General features: G+C 38.2%; 1 protein-coding gene across 6 annotated transcripts in view; it reads right to left on the bottom strand.

Moving 5' to 3' along the window:
• LOC126762990 (four and a half LIM domains protein 2) overlaps nt 1–23,463 on the bottom strand; it is a 253,696-nt gene that overhangs the window by 64,857 nt on the left and 165,376 nt on the right. The window contains exons 1-3 of one of the 6 annotated variants that reach the window (XM_050480117.1): nt 14,387–18,317; nt 14,263–14,322; nt 10,774–14,108 (exon numbers count right to left, since the gene is read on the bottom strand). The exons of 4 other annotated variants lie outside the window; for them this stretch is intronic. In XM_050480117.1, coding sequence (XP_050336074.1) covers nt 10,866–14,108; nt 14,263–14,322; nt 14,387–16,870 — 5,787 coding nt within the window. In that variant the 5' untranslated portion in view covers nt 16,871–18,317 and the 3' untranslated portion in view covers nt 10,774–10,865. Of the gene's footprint in view, nt 1–10,773; nt 14,109–14,262; nt 14,323–14,386; nt 18,318–23,463 lie in introns of those variants that run through there. One more of the 6 variants, XM_050480119.1, reaches the window with a different exon arrangement.

Consider the following 23,463-nt stretch of genomic DNA (forward strand, 5'->3'; position numbering starts at 1 on the left):
ATAGTTATTGAGTTTTCAAATAATAAATGTTTGTGTATAATATGAACATTTCACAGTACTTTTGAACAAATTATTCTCTGGGATTGCAAATCTTTATTTACATCTTGAACAATACCCCACCTCAAACACCTTTTTTTAATAGCTGAATTTATACTGACTTATATAATATATTTTTACTGTTTACTTAATTTTTATTTACAAATTAAAATTTATAACTCATTATTTTAAAGAGTAATGATAAATCTACAAAAACATTCCCGTGTTTTTTACCCATGAAATATTCGCAAAAGGTATATAATTAGACATAAATAAAATTCGGTGAACATTTTTGGGTACATAGCCACAAATTATTAACCACAAGTGTAGCACTTGAGAAGTGTAATTAAAAATTTTGAAACAAATATTTTTTTCATGCAGAGATTTAAAAATTTCCGATAGCAAAGCATTTTTTAGGTTTCAGGTGTTGAGTCAAAAATGAAAAATAAAGAAAGTTATTTTATGTTTGTACTTCAGTGATTCACCTTACACATACATAAATATATAAACATATTTGGTGAATTTATAGATTTCCACCGCTAATATATGGTACTTTGTTAAAATATACAATATTAAATTGTTGAAAATAAATATACAATATTAAATTGTTGAAAATTTTGTTTATATTTAAAAATTCCTAGACTTCACATTTGCATGTCTCATTAAAATTATTGCTCATTGTATATACAATATGTTGGATTATGACGGATTTAGAAGATAATAAAACTCGAAAATCGTACAGAACTAACTGAAATGCGTTCACTCAAGTTTTAAAGAAGGATACTTAGTAAATTGCCAAGTACAAAGTCGTTGAGTTAGCCAGAGGGAGTACCACTGCGCCGCACACATCGGAATGGCATCGAGTTGGAACTGCGCATGGAATAATTTTTATTGACCACCTTGTAATAGGAAGGACCATCAACATAAACTATTACATAGAGTTATGGAATCGCTTGAAGGACGAAATCATTGAAAACCACACAACAATTTCCGGGTACTTTGTCACAAAATATGTGACCTGGTCTACGAAAAGGGAGCTAACGTGCGTAAACAATTTTTTTTTATTTTTTGTTTTTTTAGTTTTTTCTCATCTTCCATCCGAATCAACTAAAAAGTGAAAATTGATTTTTTGACACCTAAGCCCCCTTTCCGTAGACCAGGTCACATATAATGATTTTCGTTATTCTAAATGGGAATGAAATTACTACGGTGAAAGCGCTCTATCACTAATATAATGTAGTCTGCTACTTTGGTTGGCTTATTCTCAAAAAATGTGGGCTTAATGTAAATAAAAGCCATTTATCCTTATCAATTTACTAATTATAAAATTTACATTGACTTTGCAGTACTGACATAATTTATTTTCAATATAAGTCCTTTGTTAATCTTCATGTCAAAAGTGGTATTTTATTATCGTTGGACTTCAACGTCATACAAAAAAAAAATATCAATGCTGTGTGTATTTGTACTTAAGTCCACACAATGTAACCTCAATTAGACTTTGCAAGGAAAGAATAATTTTGAATGGCGCACAAATCGGCGATTCCAACTGCCAGAATTTTCATTTCACCAAATCCATTACGCGAATTTCTGCAGCCACCGCCGCTAATTATACATTACTTATGTAATGGTTGTATGAAAGATATTATGAAACAATTGTGAGCGGTCATATGGCAACAATGCAACGGATATATTCAAATATAGTGCAAATACATATGTATACGATTTACATACAGGTACATATATTTATATGGTTAATGCAGTGTGTTGTTGGCGTGTCCAAAAATAGACATCTCGCGACCGAAATTCAAAAATCGCAAACAAATTGCATGGATGACACAATTCGCTGTTCAGTGTCATAAAGCGTTAGTAAAATTTGAAACCCAACACAAAAGTACAACCAAAAATTAATAAAAAGAAACACACACAAAACTGTACAGCGCAAAATAAAATAAAAAAAAATAAAAAGGTACAAGCGAAACAAATGAATTGGCACTCGCAAAAAATTGGTGCGAAAATGTCAAAAAATATTCAATCTCGCGCACTCGAAAGATTATTCAAATTGACGCTTGGAAAAATAATGAATTTTGCCTTTGTGGCTGACACATGCGACAATTTGTTGTGTGAGACCGCAGCGAGTGTCGGTGATTAACGCAACGGAACGTGAAGGGGCGTGATGTACGTGGACTGACTGAGCCTTTCAAATTGTTTTTGCGTAAAAAAAATAAATTTATTGAAATGACTACCTAAACTTTCGTTTATTGAGTGATTGTAATAAACAGTAGTATTTTGCATATTTAGTTAAATTATTGAAAGCAAATTTTATTGTATTTGTAATACTTTTTATTAAACACCAAAGTTCTTGAAGAGAATATCTTTAAATTTTTTAAGCAATATGTATTGAAAATATGCTCACAATAACCATTTTATTAGCGTTTTATATTTCTGCATCAATGCTTTCATTTAAATATTTAGTCATTTTGAAAATGGCAACCAAAATAGCCAAATAAAATAGACATTTTAAGCGCAACGCTTCCGTTTGTGGACACAGCATGCTTTTAGGCGCAAGCGTTGTGGAAATTAAGTGAACTTGATTGTGAAAATGAGTGATGAATGAATTAGTATTGCTTAAGGTTCTAGAGCTTTGTGAAAAATTAAAGAAAAAAAATTAAAAAAAAAATTTAAAAAAATTTAAAAATAAAAATTGAAAGAATTTTCATATAAGTTGTAGATATTTTAATATTTTTTTTTACATATTTTTATATATTTATACATCTGTAGCCACATATGCAATCAATCATATCATATGTATTGACCAGCACAGCATCCACAATTTCCATCGTTTCAGGTATTTCTGAATCGTTGGAATTTTTTTAAGGATTTTTTTTTTTAATGCAAGCATGATTGGAATTGGCAATTCCATTAAAATGGAGTTTTATTATATAAGCATTAGAGCGGGTCGTTTTTTTTCTATACAAACGCGTATGCGGGATATGTTCTACCTATAATTCTGAACTATTTTACCTAAGAGACTATGGGTCTAATTTTAAGGCGAAGTGTAAAGATCAGACTAATAGTTTGTATGTGAGATATGTGATATACAAGGTATGTTCCATAGTAAACAGGACTTTTCGAATCTGGCGCCCCTTGGTGGCGCCATCTACATATACATACATATGTCGACTGGTGCGTTAGAATCTGCTATTTTTTTTATCGATCCAGTGAGAATTTCATGACATTTCATCAAATAGAAGTGAAGTTATTGCGTTTTAAGTGTCAGTATGTTTGTGTTATCAGTGCGAAAATGAGCTTCGAACAAAGAGCCAACATTAAATTTTGTTTTAAAATTGGTAAAACTTTTACCGAAACGTTTCAAGTGATGAAAAAGTGAAAAAACGTTTATGTTTTCAAAGCGATGACGATTGCCAATCAAAATCCGTGATCATCCATTGAAATCATCATTGAAATGGAATTTAAACATCTCCAAAACATCGATTTATTGCATTTTAACCAAACATTTGGGCTTACGAAAGGTGTGTGCATGGTTTGTTCCGCACAAATTGACTGACGACCAAAAATTGCTCAGAATCCAACATTCGATTCGAAGCTTGTGACCGATTATTTGACCAAAAGTCACATTTTAACCATTAACCACTCCCCGTATTCACCTGATATGGCACCGTGCGACTTCTTCCTTTTCGGAAAAATGCATTTGCTCATGATATGAAAGCGTTATGGCGGCCATACCGGCCAACGAGCTAAAACACTCGTTCGACATGCTTTTGGACCGTGCAAAAAGCTGTATTGAAGCAGAAGGAGACCATTTTGAATAAAATAAATTGATTTTGCCGAAAAAACATTCTTACAACAATGTTTAAAAGGAAATATATCCATTAATTTAGCTGATGGTTCAAATGATATTAGGGTTGTAAAACTTCGTTGCAGACATTATCTCTTAAGTTAATTTATTGCGCTACTGGAAGTCAGAAGAGTTAAACATATCATTTTTGATGCTGTATCTACATATATTGATGTTTTCTAGTGGAAAACTGTCAAAAAATTCTCCCATAAGATGTTGGAGAAATATTCTAAAGTATGATTCTGTTGGGTTCGATGAAAAAATGATGACAGAACTTTTTAGCCACTACGGCAAAACCCATCTTGAATCAACATTGAAAAATCTTTTGGAACTAGAAAAGTGAAATTTCAATTCGTTCCGAAATCACTAAATTTCTTCGAAAAACAGCATCGTCTTAACGTCTGCAAAACAATGATGTCATGAACCGTAATATTACTGGCGATAAGTCTCTGATCTATGCTTACAACCCGTTATAAGCGGAAATCCCCAATTGACCTTCTAGCACACGAAAAGAAAAAGCTGTGGGAGCTAAAGCAGTCATCCGATAACAACAAAAGCGCAATAGAACAAATAAAGAAAGAAACATTAATAACATGGCAACAAAGATTAAAAATCCGGTTATGGACAGTTTTCTTCGATAATCTAGACTTGGACAGGCCGAAAACCGGAAAGGTTGATTTTAACAACTGTTTCGAGGATTGGAAAAAAGTTGGCACAAGTATATTCGGGCCAAGGCGGATTACTTCAAGGGGTTACATGGGTTTTTGGGTTTCAAAAAATTGATCTTTTTATTGTCTTATTAAGTTCTACAACACCTCTAGAATATTGTCCTAAATTAATAGTTTCGGAGATACAGTCGTGAGAAGTTGTGTGCTCGAGGCTAGCTACACACGTCTTTGAGAAACAATTCTTAAAGACTGCGACGAAGGAGTTTTTTCGATTACAACTGCTTGAAAAAAAAATGTCGCGAAAAATTTTTTTTTTTCTTCATAATTTTCTTCACACCGACCAAACCGGAAATGGTGTCATTTTGAAAGTCTCAAAAAAATAATTCTTTTAATTTTTCAAAAAAACCCATAAAAAATTCTTGATAAAATATTTCCTGTTTTTAAGTATGAAAAAAAATTGTTGAAAAAGGCTGTTTTTTTACCCGAGGAAACCCATGTTACCCCTTAAGGCAACCGACATAGATTTTGAAGAATAAATTAAGGATTTTATTTTTATAAACAAAGTCTTATTATTTTTTGCCCATAGTGGATAGTTTGTGTTCATTGTGAGTGTAGTAGGCCAATATGTAAACACGTTATCCAAAGCGTATCCGTCAAATTTCGCTTTCTCCCATGAGTGACACAGCTGACGCACCAATTGATATTTTGGGAAATGATATCAATGGCACTGTCTAGCATATTAACCCACTTTCTGGCAGCGCGCAGACGCACGGTGGATATATGCCATCATCGTTTTCATATGAGCGCTGCCTCCTCGCAACTAAAACAACTCGCATTCACTTAAATTGTATGTGCTTCTCGATATCTTCACACATCTACACACGCTTTGACATTGAATTTAGGGTTTGTTGTTATTCACTGTCGGTTGGTTGTTGTTTATATTTACAGAAAATGGTCGTATGTGCAAGCACGCCTACATACAAGAGTATATTGTCATCAACACAACTATTTTTGTGCCCAATGTGCTCATATATTTACATAGATAGCACACACATCACACATATGAATGCATCTTGGTCATGCATCAACGGTAAATACAGCGGTCATTAATTTTATGTGAGTGCAAGTATGTATTATTTTTTGAGTATTTTGAAAATTTTTTTCTGTAGAACTTTTGGCGAAAACACGTCATTGTTAATTAAAGCCAATATTTTTTCAGCACACACAATATTAGTTGCCGAGCTCGAGAATCAATATTTTAGGCAAAATGCGTTTACTTATGTGTAAAGTGAAATAGCTGGTGCTGGCGAAAAAAAAACAAGAAATGCTATAAAAATTGTTGACGTAAAATATGTGATATTGAATTCCATGTTCTAATAACACAAGAAGAAGCGTTATCATTGGTTACACCGATAATATCCTTCACAAATTCAGAATATTCCACTCAGGAACTTGATCGGTCATTTGTATTGCAGTTATATGCTATAGCGATCCAATCTAAATAATTTCTTCAGAGATTGTACTTTCATTACTTCAGACAATAACTTGTAAAAATTCCGTGAAAACATCTTGTCAAATGAAAAAGTTTTCCATACAAGAACGTGATTTTGATAGTTCACTATGTATTGCAGCTATATGATATAATGGTCCTATACTACAAATGAGCAGCTTCTAGGTCAGGAAAGAATTTGTGCAAAGTTTCCGATTGATATCTCAAAAAGTGAGGGTTGTACGGTTTGTAGGTTTGTGACGAAGCACTTTTTTGGCCTATCGGTTTCGGCTAATATTGATCCGATTCAACCCATTTTTGACACAAGTGTATATTATTATTAAGGAAATATTCTCCCCGAATTTCAATAACATATCCAAGCGATATTTTTGGCAAAAGTCAGCCATGCGTTATGGACAGATTTTGTAAGTTCTTAAACTTGCGGTGACATACCTCAAATGGACTATTTGTGCAATGTTTTATCCGAATATATTTATTGGTGTTTGATTTCTGTACAGGAAAGTGAAATAATCAAATGAAATTTAAAATTTTGTTCATGGAAGTAGGCGTGGTTTTTCCCTGATTTTAATGTAAGAATGTCAGAATAATATCATATACCGAATTTGACTGAACTCGATCAAGTAGCTCCCGAGATATGAATTCAAAGGAAAAATTTCAGCCCACAAATGCCTTTTGCTTTATAACTTAATTTAGTGCTTAGTTAAGTCATTTTATTCGTTTTTGAATAATGGCGTTTTGTAGGTGTGGTAGTGGTCCGTTTACGCCCATTTACGAACTCGTCGTCACTTTTCTGCTAAGGAACAGGTTTATCATTTCATTAAGTTATCGCAATTTTTACTCAAGTAATCGCTTTCACGGACGGATGGATAGACAGACAGTCACTCGGAATTCAACTTGTCTCGTCATCCTGAACATTTATATATATGTATAAATCTCCATATCTATATCGATTAGTTGATGTGGAAGACATTTGATTTCAAAAGGTCAGCGCTACATGCCATGGAACCAACGACAGCCGCGACGGTCACACTAACTCGAAATTATTTTTAAAACGTAATGGCAAACCCGTATCTTTATGATAACACCCTTAAACCCTTGAAACCCTTATATCTAAAAAAAACACCCTTTCATATAACTATCATTTAAAAATATAAAAATTTCCAACTCACAGTCGACTAAATTAACAAATAACTTGTTCTCTCGAACAGTCTCTAAAGCACAAGCCTTACGGCAATAAATACTAGTTGATTCAAGTGGAGGTACTTTCTTCAACATAATCGGCCTTCTAAGCTTACTATTAGCAACATCATCACCCGTCTTGAGACTCAGTATTCATTATTGCATAATATTCGACAGAATAGACGCCGTCCAGCATGCATTGAAGTTAATATAGCGGCTGGGTGTGTAAACGAAGACCGTGGAAAGTCGATTCGGCGCCGTTCGCAGCAACTCAGACTGACGTATGAAACGACTTGATGCATTTTATGTCAAAATCTTAAATTAAAAGCGTGCAAAATACAGCTTGTGCAAGCACTGAAACCGCTCGACCTTTTAAAACGACCTCGCTTCGTTCTGTAGGCTCTTGAAATGTTCGAAGAAGCTCCGACATTTTCGAGCGAAATTTTGTTCAGCGATGGCGCCCATTTATGGCTCAACGGGTATGTAAACAAGCAAAATTGCCGCATTTGGGACGAAGAGCAGCCAGATTGAGATTCAAGAGCTGCCGTTTCATCCAGAAAAAATAACGAATTGGTGTAGTTTGTGGGTCGGTGGAATTATCGTTCCATATTTTTTCTGCTGGTGAAAACGTAACCATCAATGGTGACCGTTATCGCGCCATAGTAACCGACTATTTCATGCTTAAAATTGAAGATCGTGCTCTCGGCGAAATTTAGTTTCAACAAGATGGCGCCACTTCCCACAAACCGAACCAATGAATGGATTTATTGAGAAAACACTTCGGTGAGTAGATAAATTAGGGCCGGTCGATCAACCACCAAGATCTTGTGATATTATACTTTTTCCTCAAATGGACTATGTAAAGTCGAAAGTCAACAATTCCGCTTCGATTCAAGCTTATCATTCGCCAGTTACCAGTATAAATGCTCGAAGGAGATATCAAAAATTGGACTCCACGGATGGACCACCTGAGACGTAGCCAACATTTGAAAGAGTTATTCTTCAAAAAATAAATGTCAAAGGAAGTTCTTTCGAACGACAATAAACATTCCCCATTAGATTTGAAGTTACTGTGTTTTATCTTTAGAAAAGTATGGAACCTCGAAATAGATCTCCCTTTAGTTGCGGTGCACCAATGCAAATCTCGGATAATTATATATCGCTTGGAATCACAATTATTTAAATACAGTTTATATAATTATAACAATAAGTAGAAACAATGCTGTCTACCATTAGCCATTTCACTGCTCGCTTCTGCTTTCTTGTCAAAAAAATTACACGTAAAAGCAAGAAGAAAATTTTCGAGTAGAATTCTTACAAGGAAGCGTACGGATTCGAGGCCTCATTATGGTAGTATAACCGCTATTTTCAATGCTACCTAGTTTCGTTTCGTATATTATAGATAAGTTTTACTATTGAGGGTAGGTCATAAAAACAATTGACAATACAAATTTCTTTCTTTTTTTTGTATTTTTAGAATTTCAGACTTAAAATTAATTGTAGCAATTTACAGAAAACCAAACTAAAGGTTTACAGCAACGTTTATTTACCCCGAAGAAAATATCTTTTCGTATTAGAACAAATCATAAGAGGATAGCGGCCCAAGTACTGCCCGTTTGCATGAGCAACTGGCATAGTTTGTTTGAATCGTTTGAGAGTAACGCTTGACGAATCGAAGGTAGGTAGTCTGTTTAATATTCAGTAATAATTGTATACCAAATAGTTGGCTAGTAGTACTCGAGACATCTCTATCAATAAGAGGTATCCGTTTTTCATTAGCGTTTTGCAAACAAAATTGATATAATGCTTTCTCAAAGCAAATGTCACGTCACACAAAGCAATATAAGCAGTAGAGATTCAAAACAGTTTTCGGTTCTTCATTTCCATTTTATAATAACGTAAATACTTTATTTAAAGGATATGTATGTATGTAAGCGTGAATACAGGTTAAGAGATATAAATCTTCGTTATTTGGCACAACGTCGTTTGGTATTTTGAAATACTCGGATTCGCATCAATAAAAATGAATATAATACAAGAAAAAGGTGTTCGTGCGGGTCTGTGTCTTTTGGAACAATTTGTATTTCTTCATCGGTTTTCGTTTAATGTCGCGCTGGCGGAAAGCAGACACGTTTGCTTGGTATCAATGCGGCTGCATTTTGGCATGAACTTAACTCATATTAATGTGTATATTTTCAAGTTGCTTTATGCTAGGTGTAGTAGGTGCAGGAGCGGGTGCAGTGTGAGGCTATTTGAGGTTTCGTTTTTTCGGATTTTCTTTTCAACTATGAGTCTGTCTAAAGAAAAGAAAAAAATATAAAAAGAAATAAATAGAAAAAAATTTAAATTAAAAAATAAAATAATTAAAAATTATGAAGACAAATTAAACATGATGTCACCATCATACGACTACGAGGAGGAGAAGCGGGAAACAAGTGGCGTCAACACTTTATAGAAAGCAAATCGTACAAAAACAAAGGCACACAACACATACATAGATTGCACACAGATTACTTGCAGCGTTAATTAGAAAAGCGGATAGAAATTAGCATCCTTCAGTATATCAAATGTATCCACGGTTGTTTTTGTTGTAGTGGTGGGAGTAATAGACGAACGTGTGGCCACCGTTACTATCGCTTCCTGTGTGGTTGTTGTTGCTGCTGCTGGTGTTGTTGTCAATGCATCAGCTGCTGCCGAAATTCTCGCCTCTACTGCAGGCGTATCGACTTCTTGTTGCTTGGGCGAGCCTTCAGCGGAAGACGCGGCACTGTTCAGCTCCTTTAGCTCGGGCGTTTCACAGTCCAAGGAACTGCTCGGCGTGCAGATGCTATTTTGTGGACTCAGCGTAGCGAGTGGATTAATGCTGATCCTGCCTGGTGAGACTGCTGCCGACGCTGTTGGCACTTTAACAGTTAAATCGAAATAAGACGACCGTTCAGCGCCCTCCACCGCAAACTCCTCTTTAATGTCGGATTCCGTTGTGGCAAATGTTTCTTTTGTCTTCTTACGTTTTTTGAGTTTCTTCTTGTTGTTAACTGTTGCTGTTGAATTCTCTAGTAGATTATCGGTTGGCTCTTCGTCCACAATACTACTACGCGGTGAAAACGGGGCGCCATTTGTTTCCTCGTTGGTCAAACTATTTCTGGAGTTGCGGCGTGAACGCGCCTTTATGCGTTTGGGTGAATCGGTTTCAATACCAGCACTTTGTGTGCTACTGTGGATGTGTGACTCAGAGTCATCATCGTCTTTCGTGACAAATTCGATGCTATTGCCTTTTGAATCTTTGCGCAATTTCTTTTTACTTTTCTTTTTCTTGGATTTACCCAGAGATGATTCTGCTGCTTCCAACTGCAACGTTTCATTTAACTCATTTGAGCACTCTTCCGCTTCCGCTATGGTTTCGGTATTCTGCTGATCCTCATCAGCGAGATAGCACACGCCTTCCGCACCTCGGCTAAAAAGTGTTATGCTCTCACCACCAAGGCTAAATTTACGCGAGTCCAAATATTGATTTGTGCTGTTCATGTTCTCATTCGACTTGATCTCCTCATCGAGATATTGTGTTTTGTTGGAGTTCTCCTCGTCTTCGTCTATTTTGAAATTCTTGCGCCAGTTATACTCTCTTTTTTGGCGTGTAACTAAGGTCTACTTCGATGTCTAAATCTTCCATACCCTTAACATTCAGTTGCGGTGCATAGCCATAACGTGTGCGCAATCGCGTAGATTGTCTCTCCGCTACACTTGCATCGCCCAGATAACGCTGTTCACGCTCACGGCGCTCATTACTTATCAGTTTCAGTGACGACGTGTGCTCGTTTCTCTTATTGGCTGCCTTATTCGTACGATCGGTATCGCTGGTACCGCTCACATCGCCTTCACTGCCATCGGCTGAGATCTCTTTATTCAGATAGTTCTTTTGCATTTCATTTAAAATGCTATCATAATCGCGCAGTATACCCGACTGTTTTCGATTTTTGATTGCCTCATCGTAGATCTCGTCGATCGCCGCCGAATCTGAATCGTAGTCTAATGCCGAAATGGCACCACCAACGGCGCCTTCCTCATTAGCTAGCAAAATCTGATCTTCTAACAATTCGTCGATATTTTCTACACGCTGCCAGTCATCGGCATCTCTGCCGGCATAATGATCCATCTCGCGCTCTGCTTCCTCGCATTCGGATTGTTCGTGATGCGACTCATCGGCTGGACCACGTTCGTTAAAATCACAAATGTCCTCATCGATTTCATCGTCTACGTCGACCACTGTTTGTCGCTCATCTTCGCTACCATCCGTTTCTTCGTCCTCCGCAACCTGAAGTTGTTCATCTGGTACTTCATCATAAGCGCCTATTGTGGGTCCAACACTTACTTCACTTTCTTCTGCGAAAAAATTCAACTTATCGAAATCTTCACTATAGTAGTCTTCTCTGATCCATGTGCGTGTGCCGCTAGGCGTTTGCACTTCGATTTGTGACACATAGACGTAATCATCATTCGGATATTCTTCAATCGACTGCTCCTGATTCAAGGAGAAACGTCGGAAGTGGTGATAATTTTCGGGTTCTAATTCAAAATCTTCTTCAAGCTCTTGTAGTTGAACTATAATTTCCGGTTTTTGTATAAGCGCTGAGTCTGAAGCTCTGCGTTCATTATCTAAGAAACCGGCATTTAGATATCGCGAGAACTCTTGAAAATTAATATTTGCCTTTTCCAAATCGGCTTTTCTATCTTGCAACTCGCGCTTGGTTGCTTCTTCCTCAATTCTCGCCACTTCCTTAGCCTCAATGTCGCCCAGCGGCGAACGGCTTTGACTGCGAGATCGCTGAAAATTTGCATTCATTCGCCGCAGCTCTTCGTACTGCTGCTTTTCTTTTGACTTGGTATCTCGCAGCTCCTTGGGTTTTGCGCCCAAACGTTCCTCAACTGCAACCTGTTCTGAGGCTGAAATTAGTTCTGCTAAAATCTTATCCTGCACTTGCCGGCGTTCACCCGCTATTTGTGAGGGCTCCGTAGCAATAAGTGAGGGTGATGGACTACGTGAGCGTCGGAAACGCGCTGTCTGCTCGCGTAATGGCACAAATTCACTTCCTAGATCCAATGATTCACCAACATAGGTGGAGCGTTTAAATCCACTTACCAACATTTCATCCTTTATGCGCTGCACATCACTCCACTCTTGCGATATGGTGCGATCGTAATCGGGCGTCGTCGGTGAGCAACGTAGCTGGCGCATACGTTCGTCGACGGGTAAGGTCATCAATTTGTCCTTATCTGTAGGTGGAAGTGGTGACACTGGCGTCACTGTGCGAAGCTCTATTTCCTCACTGGCGTTACTCAATTTTCGTAAGGCATCCGCGTCCACTTGGCGTTGCTTTTCAGCCAGTATGCTCTCTATTTCTTCGCTGCACTTGGAAAGTGTACGATTTTGTGAGGCTTCTAGGTTTAACATCACGTGAAAGTCGATTTCTTCAACTGGTTGTGATGGAGAATCCATACTAATGCGTGTGGGAGAGACTGAGACTGAGCGTGATGGCGTTCGTGATCTACGTTCATGTTCATCTTCGTCTTCATACGTTTGATTTGGTTCCATTATACCCACGCGTATGTTGCTGGGATCGGGCGTGCGTTCGCGTTCAAGACGTCGCATCGGTGATTTGGACCGGGAACGCTGTAAGCGTAGTGACTCAACCAAACTAGTCATACTTTCTAGTGAATATTCACTTTCTTCCTGCGCAGTATCTGGAGTACTTCCTGTGTGCTCTTCATCACAACATTGTATCGATATAACCGGTGCCGTAATTGCTTTCCTCTGCTCTGAAACATTATGTGAGTCCTCTGTAAATGTTGGTATATTGATATGAAGCTGTTGAAAAAGTTCATCGTTGTGTTGTATTTTCTTCTTCCGCCGATGTTCCAAACCAGTTCTTAGGTTTTCTGCCGTTGGCAAGGGTGAACGAGAGCGCGAACGTGAACCCGTTTGTGTTCTTTCCACACGAAGAGATTGTACTAAGAGATTCATACTCTCTTTTGAGTGCTCCTCCTCAAAACCTGTCAGTGGATCAGGTGAAAATTCGACGGGAGACTCTGTTGGACTGGTTGTACGACTTGAACTGGAATCTAAACCAAGCTTTTCACCTAACTCATCATTTTGCCGAATACGTTTTGTACGTCGTGTTTCCAAGCTACGCTCAATATTATCTGGAGTAGGAAGTGGTGAACGTGAATGAGATCTAGATTGTCTTTCCACGCGCAATGTTTGTACTAACAGTCTCATTTCATTTTGTGAATCACCTTCCGATCCTTCTCTACTAACATTCGGAGAGTCGGCGACAATTTTCAATTGATCTCCAATTGTCTGAGACAATTTCACGCAGTCGCTTTGTAAAGATTCTATAAATTCCACCACATTTTCCTTTGTTAGCTCTGCCTCCAGTACGGAGCCTGTGTCATCATATATTTCCAAGGTATCTGACCTATCTTCATTAAACACAAATTCAACATTCTTAGGTAGCGGCGTACTGGGCTGCGAAGATGCTGGCGAGGCCTGACGTGATGTGGAACGTGAGCGCGATGGATTCACCGAAGCGGTAAAATCATAAAAATCACTGAGCCCTTCCATCAGAAGCCCATATTCATCACGCCAAGGCGCAATGTCGGGTGATTTGTCAAGAGTAATTGATGGCGTAGAAGGCGTGTTGGGTGTTAAAACTTCGTCCGCAGCGACCGACTGGTTAGTCTTGTTCCACAATTCTTCGTACTGATCCATTTCTTCAATACGCGGACTGCGTCGTAAGCGCGGAGAAGCAGATTTACGTCCACCCGGAGAATCGGGCGATACTTCGTGTGTGATCGTAAGCTAATGAAGCGGAAATAGCAGCGTGTGCGAAGCATGTGCATGAATGAGCGAATAAGTATGCAAGATAGTTAAGCAAAAGCCGTTAGTGTTTAAAGCAATAGATGGTCATGTGATTGAAACTAAATGATGAGTGAGCTAGAAGTATAAAACTTACATTCGATTGTATGTCTGATCGTGTTGGTTCAACTGAATCCGGCTTATGCGCTGCATTGTCCTGAAAGCAATAAATGTGTTTGGAGATAATTCTCAATATTGAAATTCAAATAAATTGTACTCACCTGCTCTTCCTTCGTCTGTTGTCGCTTGATTGCTGTTATAGCTTCCTCGTTTTGTGTGTGCGTAGCCTCCTCGAAAGCAGCGGTCTGTGGGACATTTCTAGCATTATTGTCCTTTTCTGTCTCCGTTTTCTTGGCTGGAGGTTCGAGTTCGATGGCTTCCTCATCGATGGACATGGACTTTTCACGTTTCCAGAATGGCATATCCTTGTAGTGCTCGGGCGTAACTTCACCCCACGGATTGGTATTGGCCTCTTCATCAAGCATCTCTAGTGAACCTCGTACATTGTTATCGCTCGGCTTGGCATCTTTCGCTGGACTACGCTTGTGACGTCGGCGAGGCATTTTTACCTTCAACAACGGTTCACTTGCGTATGTGATTGGTGTGAAATCCGTATCACCCTCTTTCTTGGGTTGCAGTTCTTCCTCCTCTAGCGATGTGAACATTTTGACTTCTTCTTCACGTGAGGCACGCGAATCAAATGACGAATTCGAACTGCCACTGGAGCGACGCTTCTTAAAAGCTCGTCGCCGGCCAGAACCATCCTCACGTACCAGTGGGCGTTGCTTGATGCCATCGAGTGAGCGCAAGTAGTCTTCAGTATATTGTGTGGAGGTTGCAGTATCATTTTCTTCACCACCCTCGGGTTCTTGTCGTTCCAATTGTGCGAATTGCACATCTATTTTATGCTCAGTTGTTGTTCCATCTCTATCGATGTCATATTCTTCTGATGGTTGTACGCTCAACGAACTCTGCGGCTCAAAAGATGGAGTATCATCGGATATACTCTTAAAGAGCAGCGGTTTCGTTGTTAAAGAATATGGTTCATTGCTGGTTTGCCCAAATTGTGTTTTAACCGTCTGTGTTAAACGTTCGCCTCCACTGTCTGAGTTATCGGAGAGTGGGCTCATCGTTTTTTTGACACATGGTTCTTCGAAAACTGGAGATTGTGGTGCACTCTCGGTGGCTGAGAGACGACGTTGCTTTTGTACGGTTTCCAGTAATTCTTCCATTTCATGGTCGGCTTCGAGAAACTTACGAGCATTCTCTTCAATTATTTTTTGTCTTTCTAAACGCTCTTGTGCGGCACGCTCCTCAAATTCTTTTTCGCGCAGATTCCGCTCACTTTCTGCATCGAGCAGCTGCATTATGCTGTCTAAAGTTTCTGCTTCGTCTGTCTTCTTTGGATTCGAGCTTGCATATACTTCGTTTTTGTAAACAGAGTCTTCCATGTGATCTTCTGTATTTATCTTAGACTCCCATTCCTCGAGTTCTTGGTTTCTCTGTTCTGCTTCTCGCAGTCGTTCCGCTTCAAGCAATTTTCTTTCATTTTCAATTGTTTCGGCTTCTTCGTCGATTTCCTTTTGAGTCGCTCGTTCCGAATCCTCCATTTCCTTCCTAAGCTGTTCTAGCTCCCGTTGTCTCTCTGCTTCTATAAGCTTTATCGTTTGTTCTTCAATTTCCACCGCTTGGCGCTCAAGATCTTCTTCTTCTTCTGCACGTTTCTGTTCTGCTGCTGCACTTTCTGCTTCGAGGTGTTGGCGTGTCTCTTCCTCAACCGCTAGACGTGCCGTTTCTGCTTCTTGACGCCTAAGTGCCTCTTCCTCTGCCCTTAAACGTGCTGTTTCTTCTTCTTCTTGACGCCTGAGTTCCTCTTCCTCCGCCGCTATACGTGCTGCTGCTATTTCTTCTTCCTGTCGCTTAAGTCTCTCCTCCTCCACTGCTTTACGTGCCGATTCTGCTTCTTCTTGGCGCCTAAGTTCCTCTTCCTCTGCCGCTATGCGTGCTTCTTCCTCCTGCTGACGTCGCCTTTGTTCTTCCGCTTTTTTGGCTTCTGCTGCTTCACGCTCCTTCCGCTCATTTTCTTCTACCTCTCTTCGACGCTCTTCTTCTTCGCGCAGTCGCTCTATTTCTAAAAGTTTGCGTGCTTCCTCCGCTGCTTCCTTCTGCTCCTCTTCTCTTTTCTGTTGTTCTTCGCGCACACGTTCTGCTTCCAATAATTTACGTTCTTCTTCGGCACGCTGTTGCGCTTCCAGCTCTTCCGCAGCCGCACGTTGTTCGGCTAATTTGGCTTCAGCCTCAGCCAATTGTTTACGTGTCTCATCTTCAATCTCCTTTTGGCGTCTTAATTCCAACTCGATTTCTTTTTTACGCTTCTCACGCGCTTCTGGTGTGCTTTGCGCCGCTTTTAAGCGATCTCTCTCCAGCTGTTCGGCATCTATTCGAAAGCCGTCTTTATAGAGCACGCCATCTTTCATAACTTCGGTGCCAACTTGTCGTTCTTTAGATTCGGCTGCCGTCAATTCATTGCGCATACGCTGCTGGAGCCGTTGTAGACTTTCTGCATCATTTTGCGTTGTATTCATGTGACCACAGCTCCAATGATATAGGTGACGCACAACATATAGGAATTCCAAGGCGCCGGCATAACCGATGAGCACCGAAAACACAAGATCACCGAGTTCGGGCAACAGCTCATCACCCATTTTCGTAACGGTTTGTTTTTACAAATGAGTTAAGTTCGAAGCTTTTTTTTCGTTCAAAAATATGTGGCAGCCAAAATTTAATTAGGTGCGTGACTCCCAACTACCAACTAAGACTGCAAGTTTTGCAAAATAGAAATTCGATAGAAAAAAGCTAAACACTTTCTGCGACCTTGAGACGCGTACGCACAAATTTGATGACTTATTTTGTTTAATTTTATGTTGCACTTGAGAATTGCACGCCAGTAAAAAGGTTGTACGGTTTTGAAGAATTATAAAATGAAAAGTGGCGTTCGATATTGCAGATCCACACGCAATTTTAAACTGCGTCGTCGTTCGAATTGAGAGCGCCAAGCAGCCACAAGCGAATAAGAAATTCACCACCGCACCGAACCTTTTTGCGAAGCTCACTAAAAACTTTCCTGTTGCAGCGCGCTCACGAGCTGCGCGATACTCCGACAGGTCACAAATCGTCACTAGCGCCACCGGCTAACTAGGCAGCTCTACACTGCTCGTTCGTTGCCTGCTTGTGCGCGTAAATATTATATAAATCTCACCACACCAGCACCGTCGTTTCACTGATTGTGTAATTCACCAAATGAAAATTTTTCAATTTTATTCTTCATATGCACAGATTTTATTTTTCCGAAAATATGCACACAAAATACACTTTGTATCCACACATGCGACTATTTGTACGGCACTTTGTTTTATTTTTCGCGAAAATTCAAGTGCGAACGCCTTGGAATTTCTTGGCACTCGACAAGAAAAATATGGACGCTATTTATGAATAGTAGAGCACTTTGTAGACCACACACAACCGCGCCGCACTGTGTAGCGTGTTCAAGGTTAACACTTTGCCATTTGTGTGCTACAATTTAACAAGTATTTGGAAATTAATTGTGATTTGCTTTCAAAGATTTAACAAGCACCGCAGCGAAACGTCCGCAGCTGATTAAGAAAGAGGACTTCTGCGAGATCGACTGCTACGGCTGCTTTGACCACGAAATATTTGCAGCAGTGATATCAGAACGGCTTGCCGAACCGTTAATACCACTAATCGAAGCGATGATATCAGCGCGAGCGGCCAAAAAACCGAACTGCGGAGCGAAGCGCCCAATTTAGAATGTTCAGCGTAGATTAACGGCCAGCGGCAGCTGGTTGCACTACGCGAAAGTTGCGTTCTCGACAAATGCAAGCGAAAGCCATAAAAAATAAATAAAAAATGCAGTGAGCAATGAATCACGTCGCCGTCGAGTGAAACCACAACAAACCGCTGCCGTTCTGCGCCGTCCAATAGCCAGCACCGAATTGAGGAATGTGAAGTAGCGCTGTATAGATTTCAAGAGATTAGCGAATTTGCTGTTGAGCTGCTTAAATGAATGAATAAAAGCAAACAACAACAAAAACGGTTATTGAGTATTGGCGCGCTAGTGCCAGTAGGTGCTAACTGACAGTTCAACGCGTAACAACTGACTTCAGCCAAATTCCGTATGCTAAACAGAATAGAAGAAACGCATTGTGGGTATGTGGCATGCAACGCGTCAGCAGTTTCGAAATAGAAATGAATAATAAGTATGTGCACTGCTAAATGGCCAAAAGCGCGCACAGACTGCGCGGCAACGGTTAGTGGTGGCGACGTCATCAGCGCCAAAGTGCGAAGTCAATGCTCAACGCTTATCCCTTGCTATGGGTCAACGCAAGCAGCCACAGCGCACAGCTGGTTGGCGTCATCGTTGGCACTTTTTACTTTTTGTTTTCCGTTTCTTGCTGTTTTTGTGATGTTTGCTTTGGCGCGAAGTTCTGCTTTTTATTTGTTGTTGACTTTTCGTGTTTTGAGACAATTCGCCTTTCGTTTGGTTGTCTCATATGTATTTGTTATTTTTTGTTTTTTAGCTGCCTTTTGTTTTGATGCGGTTCAGGTGACCCAATTGGAAATTTGTAGCAGCCACTGTTGAGCAATATTAAGTGCAATAATGTTATGAAGTATGAACATAAAATAGCTGAATGAATTCTGAAAGGCGACCGAGCATGAAGCTGGTGAATGGAAGATACTTATACCAGCTTTATGGTTGTGTGCTTAGAGGCCATCACGAGCCAAGGAAACTGAATGAAGCCGTGAGTAAAATCGAGAAAAACGGGAGAAGTCTTTTAACACTCACTTATCTACAACTTCAGCACTTATTTTCGTATCAGAGACACCAAATCTCGATCAGTGAGGTTTGGAATCAGATTTACCCACCGCTCGGCCTTTAACGGTCCCTTATTGGGTTACATTGCTTTATTAAATTCTAAAAATCAATTTTTTATTACTTTATTAAATTCTAAAACACCTCTAGAATATTTTTCTAAATTTTCAAGTTGATTTGAGTAATCATTTAGGAGATACAGCCTTGAGATTTTGTGCCTTCGAAGCCAGCTAGGCTAAGTGCGTCGTATTTAAAAGCGTTTTTCTCGAAACTGTGCTTTTGAAGCCAGTTAGCAAGTTTTCTCGAGAACTACTCAACCGACCTTCATGAAATTTTACACAGGTCTTTGAGATACAATCCTTAAAGACTTAGACGAAGGAATTTTTTTTGATGACAACTATCTGAAAAAAATTTCGCGAAATTTTTACTGAAATTTTCATTTTTTTGTAAAACTGTCTGCCAAAAATCCAATTTTCAGTTTTTCTTTTCCTTTGTCCAGGTTCTAAGTTAAAGTTTTAAATAAAACACGTATTTTTGCACTTTAGATGATCTTGAAAGGAGTTATCCTGCCAACGCGGGCGCATCTTTTTTCCGAGGGGTTACCGAGGGGTTACCGGAAATGGCGACGTAGTGGCCGGGTTTAAAAAAATTGTTTTCCAAAAATTTCGCAATTTCTTTGCTAATAGTGAATGTTTGCAACCATAAACAATTCTAATAAAATATTCCATTTATTATATGAGAAAAAAATGGTTGAAGAAAAGACTGTTTTTTGCCCAAGGATACCCATGTAACCCCTTAAACTTTGCAAATATTTTCTTGCATGGCATGTATGCATCAAGATTACTACAAATACTTATACAGTTTGGCGGGCAACAATGTAGAGCTCGTTGATTTCCTGCTGTTTCCAGTCGTCAAATGCGCTGCAATGCGCCCACTCGCAGCGACTGCCCTTCGGTTACCTGCACCAAATGGCTTTATTGCCATCGCATGGATTCAATTTATAGCCGTACGAATATGATATCATCCAAGATGAGTAAGTACTTCTATATATGTATACTTCCCAGCAATTGCTGTTCGTAAAATAAAATGTGAAAACGAAGCGATTGTCGGTAAACCACGATGTACCAAACTGACTGACTTTTAAATATGTTTGAGCATTTATTGTGATATCAACAATATACAAGGGAGTTTCACTTTTGTTGTGCGTCGGTGTAATCATTATTTTTCTTCCTTTGCGAGAATATGCCCGGAAACAAACATTTGTATAAATACTATTTTGTGTTCACTCTTATCATGACGGTGACCCTATAAAGTTTCAATATAAATGACTGTTTGTCAAAACCGGAGCAAGTTGTTGTTATACTGACCTTTCGAACTCGAGTCCTTGTATGAAAAACTTTCTATTTTGGCAAAGATATTTGGCATGGAGTTTTACTCAAAGTATTGCTGTAATATCTGAAGAAACTGTTTATATCGAACCACTATAGCATATAGCTACCATACAAATTAACCGATCGAGCTCGAGTCCTTATATGGAAAACTTTTTTATTTCCTTCTTATAAAATAAGCAAGAACTTCTCTTTAACAAAGCAAACTTCGTTTTACAAGACTTTTTTATTTCGTTACATTCACATTCAGAAAATAAATATTATAAAATGAATGAATGAAAAAAATGTATTTTAATTCTTCTTTTATTTCTGATAAATACCCTATGATTAGTTTTTTAAATAAAGTATAGGGTGGTCCGAACAAGAATTATAAACGTCAAATTTTCATGATTTTTCGATATTTGTTGAAAAACTCTGAAATTTTATATAAAACCAAAATCTATTTCATTTCTTATTTGAAAGGTGGCAATAAAAGCTTTAATTTGATACCGCTCAAGTTAATAGCTTCAGTTTAAAGAGAGTTATGCTCATTTTTGTGGAGTGCTAGAATAAATGTAGAATAAAAAAAATAAGTGATTCCGAGAATTTCCGTTCTATTTCTATGGAATAAATACTGAGAGTGATATACTAAAATCGCTATAACTCCCAGGAGGGCAGGTATGGGCAGCTGATTTTTTCACAGTTCGTTGAAAATAAATTATGTAACATTTCTGTAGTGGTTTGGAACTGGGACTCTCTGGGACTTTTTAGATATTGCTTACCTAACCCAAATTTAAAGGAAAAATGGACCTTTAGTCGGGTTTTCGCTCTAAAAAAGGTGCATATGAAAATGTCTCAAACAACATTCCTTTATTTTACAGAAGATACTTGTCCGAAGGCAGATTTTTTTTCCGAATCAAAATATCTGTCACCAAAATCAAATGAGATCATTTTGAATACAGCCCTGAAATCCCCTCTTTTCGTGAAAATTTTGTATATTTGACTTCTAAAATCAAATAAAAATCAAGCTTCTTTATGTGTTTTTTGTTTACTTGGAATGTCTGTGACAAAATTGCATAATTAAAAACACTGAAAAAAATAATCGGAGAAAAGTTACTTTTCCACTAGCCGCAACACAGTGTGGCGTTCGAAAAGTTATTCCAACTTGATGCAGGTACAAATGTGTATTATAAAAATATAAAAAGCAGTGCAATAATAGTATTTACACATTAATTTTAAAGAATTTTTCAAGGTCTATTGAAAGTGTGCATCATAAGGGCTAGTGTAGATAGTAATCGCACCTTGTACAGTGTTGCAGCAGCAAAAACAGAAGCAGAATCAAGTTGGCTGAACTTGAAAATGCTGCCAATCACCGCATGAGGTTTAAGGCGCTGACTGATGAGCCGTTGCTACTTCACTCGAGATTTTGGCGTCTGATGTAAACAATTAGAAACAAGTTGTGGCGGTAAGAGCACTGCTTAGGTAGATAGAGATGTATTAACTCGTCGGATACCCTTCAAAAACGCTACACACATACATATATAGTATATGTACTTCAAAAGAATTTCAACGTGAAGAAAAGTATTTCGTCGAAAAACAAATTCATTTAACTACACACATAGTTATTGTTTCAGAAATATCTTAGAAAACTATATTTTCAACATTTAATAATCATTTCTATGGTGAGCGAAGTGTGTCGACGGGCAGAGCTAAGAAGAGATATTGCAGGTCAATGTACATTCAAATATGTGTACGTCAATATATAAGGAAGAGGGCATATGTTGCTGAATGTGGATGTGAGGTGATACAATTTTGAATATTTATATATGTGACCTGGTCTACGAAAAGAGAGTTAACGTGAAAACTAGTTTTCAATTTTTCCATCCGAATATATATTTATATAAATTTATATTTTTAGTCGTAAATTAAGGAAATACATTAGGAATTTACATTATTATTATTTCATTCAACAAGATGAAAAGATAATGCTAATGCCATAAAGAATCTCTAATTGTTTAGAGAGAATTTCCTCATACGATGTTTTGGTAATTTGAAAATAGATAAAACCAATAACATTAAGTCTATTCCGGTGTTCTTCCCAAGCTATTCTGATGAATTCAGGTGCATTAACCCTTTGCTATGCAGGGAATGCAGCGAACGTAGTCTAAAAACGATAGTTATACAAAAACGATCGAGGCTGCTTCATATGTAATTCGAAAACAAATCATTATACCATATCGTTTTGATTATTTTTTTGTTTCTTGTATTTATAATAATCTTCCGTACAATGATCAGTTTTTCGATTTGATAAAAAATATTGTTTTGGCGGGTCAAACAATTATTTGGTTTTTTTTTAGAAAAATTAATCTATCTCTCTTTCAAAGTCTGCCACTCTGATTGTGTTTGAATATACGTCTCTCATTTGAAGCGTAAACAAAAATTTTTTTACTCAAATATACATATGTATATATATATGACAATGTGCCTGAAAAAGTGCTTTTGCGGGGAACTTACTCTAGCTGATTTTGGCTTCGAAGTCGAAGAACGTCCTAGGCAGCCGAAAAAGTTTGAAGATGAGAAACTGGAAGCATTACTTCATGAAGTGTTCGCAAAATCTGTTGCAGTCACTCAAGGAGCCATTTCATAAATGAGGACATATGAATTAAAGAAACGATGCTTGAACGCTACAAACAGAAGACTTCTTAACTTTTATAGTTGTCGTAATGAATCCATCTTTCATCACCAGTTGAAGGATACTTTTTTGTAACGGACTGTGCCTGGTGATGAAAACTGGATTCATTATGACAACTACAAAAGCAAAAAAACTTCAAAGCTGTATATCCATGACTCCCACGTAATGCTCTATATTTTGAGTGATCACTGTCAGAAAGACGGGAATATATTATAGCAATATGGGCAATACTTTAATAAAAGTTGAAATTTTAGAAAACAAATGCAGCTCAAATATAGTTATAGATCCAATATAATTTTTTGGTTTTGTTTTCAGCCACTGTGATGGCCGCAAGTACTGCAGCAGTTC

This window comes from Bactrocera neohumeralis, chromosome 6 (genome assembly GCF_024586455.1).
Source record: "Bactrocera neohumeralis isolate Rockhampton chromosome 6, APGP_CSIRO_Bneo_wtdbg2-racon-allhic-juicebox.fasta_v2, whole genome shotgun sequence".
Taxonomy (NCBI): Eukaryota; Metazoa; Arthropoda; class Insecta; order Diptera; family Tephritidae; genus Bactrocera; species Bactrocera neohumeralis.